The sequence below is a fragment of the Mixophyes fleayi genome, chromosome 7, assembly GCF_038048845.1.
Source record: "Mixophyes fleayi isolate aMixFle1 chromosome 7, aMixFle1.hap1, whole genome shotgun sequence".
In the NCBI taxonomy this organism is placed as follows: domain Eukaryota; kingdom Metazoa; phylum Chordata; class Amphibia; order Anura; family Limnodynastidae; genus Mixophyes; species Mixophyes fleayi.
Window position 1 is genome coordinate 76,483,431 of NC_134408.1, and position 14,174 is coordinate 76,497,604.

General features: G+C 38.5%; 1 protein-coding gene across 3 annotated transcripts in view; it reads right to left on the bottom strand.

Moving 5' to 3' along the window:
* STAT1 (signal transducer and activator of transcription 1) overlaps positions 1-14,174 on the bottom strand; it is a 368,349-nt gene that overhangs the window by 92,808 nt on the left and 261,367 nt on the right. For all 3 annotated transcript variants that reach the window (XM_075179993.1, XM_075179994.1, XM_075179992.1), the window contains one exon: positions 11,565-11,704. In XM_075179993.1, the coding sequence (XP_075036094.1) occupies positions 11,565-11,704 (140 nt within the window). The remainder of the gene's footprint in view (positions 1-11,564; positions 11,705-14,174) is intronic.

A 14,174-nucleotide genomic window follows, 5' to 3' on the forward strand; every position in this document is an offset into this window, starting at 1 on the left:
TCTTGTGATATTGTGCATAGCACTACTATCAGTAAATGACTAACAATGAACTGGTATATAGAAATATGTTTAATGTAGCTACGCAGTTATAGATCCAAACCAATGGAATTGGTGTGAAGTGTACAGAAAACTGGTGCACAAGAGGTTTTCAGACATACAGTATACTGAGGACCGAGATAATGTGTAAATTCCTCATATTACCTGTCCCACTCTATGCCCAGGTCGGTGGAACACAATTATGGACCCCGCAGATAAAAGGGGAGTATATAGATGATAAAAACAACACACATAACTTAGGATTGTATTCAAATACAGACAATGGAATAGTGTGCTCTCAAAACACTCAAGTTTATGAACCTTGTAAGTTAGAACATCCAACTAGTGTCTGTAATTGGGAGCTACATGACAGGATTTGTTTATAGAAGTAGCACCACAAATAGTGTGCTTAGTAACCCATGATAAACAAACTATAGAAATGTATAACTTGACTACTCCATTTTCAGGATGTATCCAAAATGTTACTCATCTAATATGGAGAAATGAGACTTATATATTCAATAAGGATAGGAAAGACAATATATATCAGCAATTTATCCCAATTAAACTACCCTCCTATCCTTCAGGGGATAATCAATGCTATAAACAACAGCGCCTGGCAGAGCATTTGGCACAGGTAAACTATTCAGCTAATCGTGCACAAATGCAGACAATAATAGAAGCACAGGAATTAAAATATGTAGCTCATCAATTAAAAGATAATCTGCAATACCATGGGTGGGATGTGTTCACAGGTAATTCCCCCATTGCAACAGGTATTTTTAAGGTAATGCTCCATCCAATACTGGCAATACTAGTGGTTTTGATCCTGTTGATTGTGTGGAATTGTTATTTGTCCTGTAAGTTTAGAAAAATGGTTAATCAGGCCATAACGCCAGTACCAACATATTTTAATCAAACTCAAAAAGTATGTACCTCATGTAAGCGGAAAAACCCCTATCAAGCAAAAATGACATGTGTATACTGCAGTGAAATATGGCTAGGGAAAGAATAAATGATGCAAGGATACCTTCTCTTGTGAATGATTAATTCTCTATCCACATGGAGACTTTAGGTCAAAATCTGGGAAAATGTAGCTTGAGAAATGGATAATCCTGTATCATGACATGAAAGGAAGGGTCAGGAAACACATGTATATTTGTTTAATGTAATAAAAAGAGGGGATTGTGAGAGTATAAAACAATTAATGGTTATTAAAGTGTACAAATATATGTATAAAATACCTTAAAAACTATACTACAGATACAGGACAACGCCTTGAAGAAAAACAAGTGTTTCCTATGGAACAGACAATAGCAGGATGCCAGACAGCTAAAAACGGCCTGGAGGAAAACCACGTAGTACTGGACAAAGGATGTTGCCTTATATGTATTTAATGTTGCAAATACATATTTGCTGAGCTACAGAGATTTCCTTATATGTACTTACAATTGCAAAGAAAGAGATTTCCTTATATGTACTTGTTGTTAACCAGTTAATGCTGGACCTTAAGTATAAATAAAGGGCCAGTCTGAAAAGACCCTCAGAGCTGATTTTTAAACTCCAACACCTTGTTTGTGTTTCACTTCTTCCTCTTCTGTTGACAGAATTATGCTAATAGGAAATCAGGTTATCAGAGATCAATAATGGGGGCACCAAGCCTCGGTACCCCGACAATTCCTATCACACTTATGCAGGTAGATTATGATGAGAAATACACACCTGCATGGTATAATGTTTATACGTCTAACTTATGGACTTATGGTACTATTATATATATATATATATATATATATATATATATATATATATATATATATATATATATATTTAACACACACACATATAATATACAAATATATATATATGTATAATACATATTAAATATATATATATTATATAGCACTCCACATAAAAAAAATCCTACTTGATTTAATGCATATAAAATCCACAGAAATGCTCAATTGCAACATCGACAGCAGCAAGTCAGTTCCGCAGCAAGGGCTAAGGAGGGTGGTACAGACGCACCGATATGGTTGTTGCCCACATTTTTGACATACACTACCATGAGCTATGCTCCACTTTTTCCAGTCTAAAATGAGTATGCTATTTAAATGCTGCTAATTTATTAAAATTTACTTGCTGCTGTGGATGTTTCAATGGAGCATTTCTATTTTGAATTTTATATGCATTAAATTAAGTTGGGTTTTTATCTATATGGAGAGCTGGTCTCCAGGTTTTACTTTAATAAATTGCCTCAAAACATCCTATCACAAATGTATTTTCTCATCATTTTATGTGCAATAATTTAGATTAAGATCTTAAAATTGGTACACATGTTTAAATGCTGTCATACTGTACATGTGTAGTTTTAACAACATGCATGATCAGCATAGTCACAAAGTACAACTTTGCATATCTGAAAAAATGTGTACAAAATAAATCTCTTATGAAAAGAAGTAAAAATCACAACCTCAAAACAGTCCTAGTACAGATATGTCCTCCTTCAGCTATCCTCAAATTCTAACAAGAACCCCCCCCCCCTGTTTTGCGAAACAGAGATTGATACATTCTCATGGCATGCTGTCCACCATCCAACAAGCTGAAACAATCACATCCGGTGGGTTTCATTAAGAACCTGTCATTCTTTGTCTCATACACCTCCTCTGTGTGTCATGCCATGAGTAATAATACATTCATGCACCCTAGGCACCTATTTTATTATGTGCCAAAATGACTCTTTTTACAATAATGTATCTAACTGCCGTCCCTTCCCATCTGTCAGAGGCTCTGTTCACGATCCTGCATGTCAGTGTGACTTACACGGGCTACTGATTTCTACACCATTTCCACTAGGTTGCATTGATTTACTGAGCATGATGTCTGCATTTGCAGAGAAGCAGAAGTTTGCACAGCATTGTCTTGTTTCCAGAGCAGTGCAAGAACTTTATGGAAGAAGAACACTGTAATCTGTGTTTCTACCTGTGAAGAGGGTGGCACCACCATTTATATTCTGCAAAAATATTTGATCTTTGCACCAGCTCAGAGCTGTGAAGATCGTGTTTGAACCGATCTTTAGAGAAGAATATGCTTCCTACACACAGTACATTGTTCAGCAAAATAAATAACTAAGTATTGAAGAACAGTAAGCATGTCTCATCCCTTCCCCCAATACTCAACCAGAACCAGCACTAGGTAACTTTGGCTGGTTTCCACTTTAATAGTAAGACTACGAGCTACCATCTCTTCTGACAATGCTTGGTTGTATGAAACAGGGTAAATAACAAGATGGTGACCCTTGGGGCGTCAAGTTTGCCATCCCAGTGGTGGAATATAATGACCCCTGCCCATTATGCAAAGGGAATAAACAGAATATAATATAGTCCAAATTCCCCCACTGCCCCCCAAAAAAACCTAATAAAGAATAGCACACTGGTTCATGACACAAGGTCACAGCTTGGATTCTACATCATCATCATCTATTTATATAGCGCCAACATATTCTGTAGCGCTTTACTATTGGGGACAAACATAGTAAACTAATAAACAAACTGAGTAAAACAGACAAAGAGGTGAAAAGGCCCTGCATGCAAGCTTACAATCTATGGGACAATGGGAGTTTAACACATGAGGTTAAGTCTACATTTTGCATTTCGGCCCAGCCAGACTGCAAAGGTAAAAGTGACTCATAAGTTAAATGATCCTGTCACACAACAATGTTGGTCAAGGGGTAGTTGTCTTGTGTGAAATTTTGTAACGGGTGGTAATAAGGTAATGTTAAGTGAGGTTAAGATGGTGGTTGAGGAATATTATAAGCTTGTCTGAAGAGGTGGATTTTCAGAGAACGCTTGAAAGTTTGTAGACAAGAGGAGAGTCTTATTATGTGAGGGAGAGAATTCCATAGAGTGGGTGTAGCCCGAAAAAAGTCCTGTAACCGGGAATGGGAGGATGTAATGAGTGTGGATGAGAGATGCAAATCTTGTGTAGAACGTAGTTGCCGAGTTGGGAGATATTTTGAGACAAGAGAGGAGATATATGTTGGTGCAGCTTTGTTGATGGCCTTGTAGGTTAGTAAAAGTATTTTATATTGGATTTGGTAGAAAACAGGCAACCAGTGTAGAGACAGAGTGATTCAACAGAGGAATAACGATTTGCAAAGAAAATCAATCTTGCCGCAGCGTGCAAAATAGATTGTAGGGGTTTGAGTCTGTTTGGGGGAAGACCAGTAAGGAGGGAATTGCAATAGTCAATGCAGGAGATGATAAGTGCATGATTAAGGTTTTTGCAGTGTCTTGCATGAGATATGCGTGAATTCTGGAAATGTTTTTTAGATGTATGTAACATGATTTAGATATAGAGTCGATGTGGGGAACAAAAGGATAGGTGTGAGTCAAGGATTACACTTAATCAGCGAGCTTATGGGGTGGGATTTATGGTCATGTTACCAACAGAGATAGAAATGTCAGGTATGCTCTTGTTGGTGGGTGGGAATATTTTTAACTCTGTTTTAGAAAGATTGAAAGATGAAATGGCAGAAAGACCATCAGTTACACGGGACAACACAGATTTCGAAAGATCTGGAGAGGATTTGGGTATCATCCGCATAGAGATGATATTGAAATCCAAAGGAACTTATTCGATTTCCAAGAGAAGCGGTATAGATAGAGTACAGCAGAGGACCTAGCACTGAGACTTGCGGTACTCCAACTGATAAAGGAAGCGGAGCAGAGGTGGCCCCAGAGAAATTAACAGTGAAAGAGCGATTAGAAAGGTAGGATGAGAACCAGGATAGAACAGTGTCTTGAAGACCTAGGGATTGCAGCGTTTGAATGAGAAGAGAGTGGTCAACGGTGTCAAATGCAGCTGAGAGATCCAGGAGAATTAGGAGAGAGTAATGGCTCTTAGTTTTAGCAGTGATCAGATCATTGACAACCTTAGTCAATGCAGTCTCTGTGGAGTGTTGAGAACGAAAGCCAGACTGAAGATGATTCAACAGGTTGTTTGCGGAAAGGAAGCGTGTGAGGCGAGTGTAAGCAAGTCTCTCTAGAAGCTTGGAGGGGCACGGGAGCTGAGAGATGGGATGGTAATTTGAGAGAGAGTTTGGGTCGGAATCTTGTTTTTTTTTAGAATAGGAGTAATCATTGCGTGCTTTATAGTGATGGAAAGATGCCAGTGGAGAGTGAGAGATTACAGATTTTAGTTAGAGGTGAAATTAGCACAGAAGACAGGGATCTACCAATTTGCGAGGGAATAGGATCAAGAGGACAGGAGGTAGAGTAGGAAGATAAGAAGAGAGTAGAAATTTCCTCTTCATTTGTGGGGTCAAATGAAGAGAGGGTGTCAGACGGTAGTGGGAAGGAATTGAGCCGATTGCTTGTCAAGGAAGAGGATACCATTTCTAGTCTGATCTTATCAATCTTGTCCTTGAAGTAGGAAGCAAGATCCTGGGCACTGATAGTAGACGGAGGGTTTGGGGTGGGAGGATTGAGAAGAGTTTTTAATGTGTTAAAAAGACATTTGGGGTTAGAAGCCTTAGCATAGATAAGAGATTGGAAGCATGTTTGTTTTGCAGTGTCCAGAGCATTTTGATAGGAGCGATAGATAGAAGTATATGTGAAGAAGTCATTAGAGGTGCGAGATTTAAGCCAGTGACGTTCTGCTTTACGGGAAAGTTTTTGAAGATTTTGCGTTGCTGTAGTGTGCCACGGCTGACATTGAAGTCGACGTGTAGTATGTAGTGTCGCTGGAGCCACTTAATCAAGGGCTGTTGCTAAGGTTTGGTGAAAATGAGGAACTGCCATCTCAGAGGAGGAGAATGTAGAGATAGGGGAGAGAAGGTGTTGGAGAGAGGTGGAAAATTGTTGAAGATTAATAGAATTAAGATTTCTGCGGGTATGAGGAGGCTTGGTAGAGATAGACAGTAGAGAGGTTAGAGCAGTGGGGGTGAATGTGTAGCTGATAAGGTTATGATCCGAGAGGGGGAAGGGTGTGTTAAGAAAGTTAGAAACTGAGCATAGTCTAGAGAAAACAATATCAAGGCAATGGCCATCCTGATGAGTAGATGATTCAATCCACTGGGAGAGGTCAAGTGAAGAGGTTAGGGAGAGTAGTTTGGAAGCAGCTTTGAAAGGTGTGTTATCAATGGGGATATTGAAATCACGCAGGATGAGGGCGGGAATGTCTGAAGATAAGAAGTGAGGGAGCCATGCCGAGAAATCCTCAATAAATTGTTGGTGTGCTCCAGGGGGACGATAGATCACCGCAACATGTAGAGAGAATGGATTAAAAATGCGAATAGCATGTACTTCAAAAGATGTGAACGTGTGTGATGGAACATTTGGTAAAACTGTGAACGTGCACTGTGGGGAGAGAGGTAGTCCAACCCCACCTCCTTGTCTGCCTTCAGGTCTGGAGGTGTGGGTGAGATGAAGGCCACCATGTGAAAGTGCTGCAGGTGAGGCAGTGTCTGATTGCATGAGCCATGTTTCTGTTATTTCCAGAAGGTTGGGTTTTTTTGAGAGGAAGAGATCATGAATGGAGGTAAGTTGGTTACAAACAGAGCATGCATTCCAAAGGGAACATTTAAAGAACTTTGGAAGAGAGGGGAAACAGGTGATTTGTTTGAGGTTTGCTATAGAGCGATAGTGCTCTGATGTATGTGTATGTGAGGAGTGTAGGGGACCTAGATTAGGTGACATATCACCGGCTAATAGAAGCAGAGAGAGAGAAAGATAGGTAAGGGGATTGTAAGATGTGTGACCTTTTATTTTCTGGCGACAGGTGGAGGCTGTACTTGTTTGAGATAATAAATAGGACAACAGTTCATGGGTGTTAAGTAGAGGTGAGTGGAGTAATGCAGGTGAAATGTGGACAAATGTTTGTGTTGGTGGAGGGGTGAATGATGATACAGTCCTAAAGATAATGCAATGAAAAGAGACCAAGAAAAGCAATTTGTTAAACATGTTGATAAAAGATTAAAAGCAAAAAAGTTATGGGATTTTTAAAGAATTACCTCTTTTCAGTGTTCCGTATAGATAGACTAGTAATGCAGAAATAGGCTGTAGCTTATTCCTGGGAGTAATCAAATGTTGTCCAACTGTGTTGTCTAACTGTGCATTTTCATATACTTTGTGAGAAAACCCACTTAGTGCAGAAAACACACACATACCTCTCACCCCACATACGTCAGCCCATAAACTGAAGCCAATATGTAGTCAGGCTAACTTAGGAATACACTACAGCTGTGGTAATTGGTCAGATAATCAAAAGAAAAGAAACATTTGTCAAATAGGCTAGAGGAGGCCAGATACCTATCATAAATTAGGCATCAATAAAAGACTGGGCCAACCTAAGTTTGAACAGATAACAAATTCCTATAACATACTTTAAACACACAGTTGCAGTGATAAGATACAGATTAATGGTCAGAATAGCAGAGTATGGATGGACATACCTGGAGATGAAAAGAGAAGAGAAGGATGATGGTTAGCTGCTGTGTTGTCTAACTGTGCATTTTCATACAGTTTGTGAGAAAACCCACTTAGTGCAAAAAACACACACATACGTCACCCCATAGACTGATTCTTCAGGATAATCCTTCACCACTAGCTGATCAAAGGCCCATTGTGGGAAACCGCTTGTGATTTGCAGGAGGTGAAGGGGAGTTTTAGTTACTTTCCTGTTATGGGCGGGTGTTTTTTTTTTTTTAAAAGGGGCTTTTCCAGGGTTCTTTTTTTTCCCTATTTGGGCTAAGGAGGCTCAAGCCAGAAAAACTATTTTATGCTACATTCAATGAAGTAGTGTACTAGTGTTTCAACAGTCAATTAACATTTATTTAAAGTGCGTGTGTCATTCAATTGTGGGCCCCATTCCCCAAATAAGTTGGGATGAGCCCAGATGAACCCAGCCCAAATAAGTTGGGATTAGAGCAGGACACTTCTTCTGGGAGGAGGAGAATGCTGTCTTTTGTGGTTCAACTTTCCCTAAAGGCACCAACCCCGCCACCTACAAGTTTGGGGCTGGATTTCCCTATAGCAGTGGGACCCCACACTCATGGTTTTCTTGTTATAGTGCAAACCAGTTTGGGCTGTCTATCGTTAGAGCAGGTAAAGTATTTGAGGAGAGAACAGTCTGCCCGTCTCCTAATAAAAATTTATTTTTATTTTTACACAGTGTAGCACCTGCGGTATGTATGAGTGGTAGTAACTGTAAATTATCTGTAGTTCTCTGCTAGTCACTTATATTTTTCTACAAGCAACTCTCCAGATTCATTAATTTAAATTTTTTTAATTATTCATTACTGTCAGCATAGTCAATCATTCAGTGTAAATTGTGGTTCCCACTGAACCTAATATATTTACAATGAATCAACAGCAAATCATGTATATGTATTGCTATGGTTTTTGTGTTTAACATTAACATTACACATGTAGAAATCATACTGCATGGGCTTCTTAATTGCAGCAGAATTGTCCAGTGTTATTATTATTATTATTTATTTATAGGGCGCCACTAGGTATCCGTAGCGCCGTGTTAAAAGATAGTTTGACGCCTGCTACATCTGTACACTCATAAGAACAAGATAAGTTCATGGACTCTCACTAAACTGCATAAAAAAGACATAAGACTTTAAGGGGCATATTCAATTAGGTCCGGAGATCGCGGTTACACTCTGGAACGGACGGCGAAAGTACTACGCGTTACCGTAATAACGCAGATTTTCCTTCGCCCCCCATAGGGCGGCGAACGGAAATCCATGCTGTGCGGTACCGTATTACCTTAAGTAAAGCACAATATCCAGACCTAATTGAATACCCCCCTAATATTTTAGCCTGAGAGTTACACAGTGATAGAATGAAGAGTTAAGTAAGTTATACATTTTGCGTAAGAAGCAAATTAAGCAGAGTGGGATAGAATGTCAGCTTGTGACACTGTAGTTATTCTGACATCCCAGAGGGAGCACTCTCTTTGAGACAATCTGACAGTACCATCAGATTCTAAGATCTTAAAATTCTATTTGAGGCAATCTTATTTTGACTGTAAACATTAATAAACTTTTCAGTGTAAAGGCTCCATACAGAAGAAAGGGAGTGAGTTCTGACACAGTGTAGCCAAATGAATGAAACAGCAGAAGCAGTTTGTATATAAAAGGAGAAGTACCGAAAAAAAAAGTTCTATAGATCAAGTATAGTGGGTACATTTCTAATAATTAAATATTGAATGTATTTACAAACATAGAAGAAAAAAAGCATATAATGGCGTAACCCATTATACAACATGTTTTGGATTGGGTCTCCTACAGGTAGTTGAAAAGCACTTCCTATTAAAAACCTGCAATTACTAGACTTTACCAATTGTAGTGTGAAAATGAGTCCCCTAAGTAATTGAAAACTATAATCTAAGGGATAATAAAATTAGTTTCTGACCACTCCACTACTATAGTAAAGCACACAGTGGGCTGTCTGTGCAGCTGCAAAAAGGAAACCCGCTCCAAAATGTTTAAAAGAGATGACATTGACAACGTAAGCAATTCTTTAGCGCTTGAAAGTGCAACTTTTATTCATTCTAATATACAGTCATAGCTAAAAGTTTTGAGAATGACATAAGTATTGTTTTTCACAAAGTTTGCTGCTTCAGTGTTTTTAGACCTTTTCTCAGATGTTGCTATGATATACTGAAGTAAAATTGCAAACACTTCATAAGTGTCAAAGGCTTTTACTGACAATTACATTAAGTTTATGCAGAGTCAACATTTGGAGCGTTCTTTTTGAAGACCTCTGCAATTCGCCCTGGCATGCTGTCAATCAACTTCTGGGCCACATACTGACTGATGGCTGCCAATTCTTGCCTAATCAATGCTTGGGAGTTTCTCAGAATTTGTGGGTTTCTGTTTGTCCACATGCCTCTTGCGGATTGACCACAAGTTATCAATAGGATTAAGGTCTGGGGAGTTTCCAGGCCATGGACCCAAAATTTGTTGATGTTTTGATCCCCGAGCCACTTAATTATTACTTTTGCCTTACGGCAAGGTGCTCCATCATACTGGAAGCCTTTTCCAGCATGATGGGCAATGCTCGTCACCAAACTGTTCTTGGATGGTTGGGAGGAGTTGCCCTTGGAGGATGTTTGGTACCATTCTTTATTCATGGATGTGTTCTTAGGCAAAACTGCAAGTGAGACCACTCCCTTGCCTGAGAAGCAACCCCACACATGAATGGTCTCAGGGTGCTTTACTGTTGAATGACACAGGACTGATGTCCGGAGAAGAAAAGATGAGCCCTGCCAAGCGTTTTTCCAGATGCCCCAAATAGGGGATTCGTCAGAGAAAATGACTTTACCCCAGTCCTCAGCAATCCAATTCCTGTACCTTTTGCAAAATATCAGTCTGTCCCTGATGTTTTTCTTGGAAAAAAGTGGCTTCTTTGCTGGCCTTCTTGACACCAGGCCAATCTCCAAAAGTCTTTACCTCACTGTGCGTGCAGATGCACTCACACCTGCCCGCTACCATTTCAGAGCAAGCTCTGCACTGCTGCCCCGATCCCACAGCCGAATCTATTTTAGGAGACGGTCCTGGTGTTTGCTGGACGTTCTTGGGCGCCCTAAAAACTTCTTCACAACTATTGAATCTCTCTCCTTTAAGTTCTTGATGATCCGATAAATTGTTGATTTAGGTGCAATCTTACTAGCAGCAATATCCTTGCCAGTGAAGCCCTTTTTGTGCAAAGCAATGATGACTGCACGAGTTTCTTTGCAGGTATCCATGGTTAACAGAGGAAGAACAATGATTTCAAGCACTACCCTCCTTTTAAAGCATCCAGTCTGTTATTCTAACTCAATCAGCATGACAGAGTGATCTCCAGCCTTTTCCTCATCAAAACTCTCACCTGTGTTAACGAGAGAATCACTGACCTGATGTCAGCTGGCCCTTTTGTGGCAAGGCTGAAATGCAGTGGAAATGTTGTTTTTGGATAAAGTTCATTGTCATGGCAAAGAGGAACTTTGAAGTTGATTGCATTCATCTGATCACTCTTCATGACATTCTGGAGTGTATGCAAATTGCCATCATGAAAAACGGAGGCAGCAGGATTTGCGAAAAATAATATTTGTATCATTCTCAAAACTTTTGGCCAAGACAGTAGTTCAAGCAGCATTTGATCTATGAGAATTTGTTTGTTTCAGCGCTCTACATTTTGAGTTTAATTACCCTTCAAATCTTCCTAATATACACCGAGCATGCTCCTTCCCTGCTCATGGAACCTTGATCTACTTTTATCCATATTTTGCCAATCCACATCACTTTTACTGTGATGATTCACAAGATAATTTCTAACATGGGGTAATTATCGTTTAATGTCAACCACAAAAGGTTAATTTTCTGTGTTTTTTTTTACATTTTTTTACTTTTGATATAGACTATATGGTGCTAATAATTTGTGTCTATTTAAATTTATTATTAAATAAATGTAGTTATTTAATAAATTACAATTATTTAAAAATTATATATTTTATGAATGTCATGATTTCCTTACCATTTTGAGATATCTCCACCCAAGTAAAGGTGATGGCCCCTTCTCTGCTGCTTTCACTGAACCTCAATAAAAAAGTACCAGGTGGCTTGTTTTTCAGGAGCACACGCTCTTTTTCCTTACTTATGAAACCCACAATACATCTGTTAATATTGAAGAAAAAAATACATTATAGTTGCTTACTTGAAAGAAGAAAAAACAAATATTCTGGACAAATACTTGCTCCAGTGTCACACACAGCAAAAACATCTCTTAAACCATACTGTATGATATAATTTGCGTCATGATAGCCATGCCCCCTCTATGCAATGATAACATTTGAGCCAACGAACAGCAGAGGGCAGAGATTCGAATCATCAAACGCTGTCCTCCGCTGCGCGATGATATGAATTAAGACTTCTCACATCACAGGCAAGGCTCTGCCCACTTCACAGAAAGAAGAATTTGGGAGGGTGGCATACTCTCCTTGGAGTCCGTGAGGACTACCCAAAATTTGGTAGTCTTCCAGACATTCTGGAAGAGAAGACAAGTATATATTAAACCATAATAGAAGTTAATATACCACAAAGCAAATAGGTTAGCCTGATATGTGTAAACACTTATTCCTAGTATATATTAAGTGGCCACATTATATGTACATCTGATCTACCCATGTAACTGACTGTTCAAATCAGAGAAAGCAATATGTGTAGCCAATGCTAATGAAAGCAAAACAATTCAGCTACAATCCAGAATTCATTTTCATTGGTTAATAAGTTATTTTCATACATCAAGTTACATAATTATTGATTTGTACACAAATTAATATTTTACTACAGTTAAAGTTCAGTACAGAGCTAAAAATACAGTTGTATACTGTTGTGGACTGTTAAGTTTAAGAGACCTTGCAATGGCCTCACCCATAAGGATTTTCTTGTGACATCATTTATAAAATTACATAAAAATCACATAAATAATTATGGCACTGGTTAAATTACAAAGAACATTTTGGTTTTACTACAATTAAGTTCTATGTATAGTTATAAACACAGCTGTGTAATGTTGTGGACTATTAAGATTAAGTGCAAGACATCTTTCATAAAATTACATCAATAATTATGTCACTGGTGTAATTGCATATTTTTGAAACATTATTACATCGCTGACATGATACAACATGCCCTAACAATAATGATTACATAAGCAATCACTTTGAGTAAACAGGTCACAGTCATAATAAAATATTCGGTTAAAGATAGCACACACACAGCTTGTGCATTACTTTACTATTTGAATAACACACCATAATGTGTATTTAATTACATTAAGATTTTATCTACATTGTATTGGGTCAGTGAGACAAACAAAATTAAATACCTGATTGGTTGCTCCGTTTTTAGCAACCTCCATGTGAAAAAAAAAACGGCATGATTATTCATCTTAGCAGATATGTCATTTTACTACTGGTAAAGTTCTTCCAATGCTCCAGCATCCATATTTTTATGGTATAGAAGTTTGTCTCCTAAAGGTAGTCTGACTGGACTGGTTAGTATGATTTCATGGTGACCAGGGCCTGATTAAGGGGTTAAGCTACCCTTGGATAATGCACTCGAAATGCCCCCTCACCTTACATGACAGTCTAATAAGTGGTAGGTAAGAACAAACTCGGAACAAACTTGTCCTTAAATTGAACTCTGGCTTTCTTCACCCCTCCTCACCAATGTTTTTGTTCTTGTGTTTTCAAAACTCGGCTCCAATTCTCTTTTTAAAAGGGTCATGGCAATCTTTTTCACTCATTTTGTTTTAACTAAAATCAGACATCCATTCAGCTCTCTCGCATACCCGTTAAAATACCTCACAATCTGACATTTCCCATTACCCCAAACACCAAAACCACACAAGGAAGGAGACTATTGAGTGCCTTCTTGTGGATCAAAACCGGGTTCTGAGAACAAGAATGACCGGAATTTCATCCTTGGGCCTACCCAATCGTGCCTGTCTCAATCTCCACAGGATAAGTTGTAGAGGTTCCGGATATTGGCTAGTATCAGGAATCTCGACCCGATTCTGCATCTCCCTAGATTCGCCTATTTGGCTTGTCTGTCTGCAAAATATCCTACCTACATATCTCCTCCCTGCTGTCATCAGACCTCCTCCCATCTCACTGGAACTACCTCCAGTGATATTCACAACACAGAAAGCACTACTTTACAATGGTTTAGTTTTTATACCCATTATGTTGCTTTACATTCACTCAAACATGTTACATTGATTTACTGTCATATTGTATTATTTAGTCAATACTTTTGCTGATCAGAAAAAAGGAGAGAGAAAGAAGTTGGGGATCAATGAACACTGGGGGGCACTGCAGTTCATAATGAATAATTATGATAGTATATAACATATAACAGGGCCGTAGCCTTTATTGAAAATAATATATATTGTTATTTTTTAGGGTGAAATATAAGGATAAAAACAAGTGAAAAAGAGATAGAAAAGAAAAATATTAAAATAGGTAAACCCTTCAGTGACTGCAGCTTAATCATAAGATTCAAAGAAACTATAAATAAGAGTGATGAGTAAATAGTTAATTAGGACTAAATTGTCCACAAATATGAATAGAGATAAATGGTA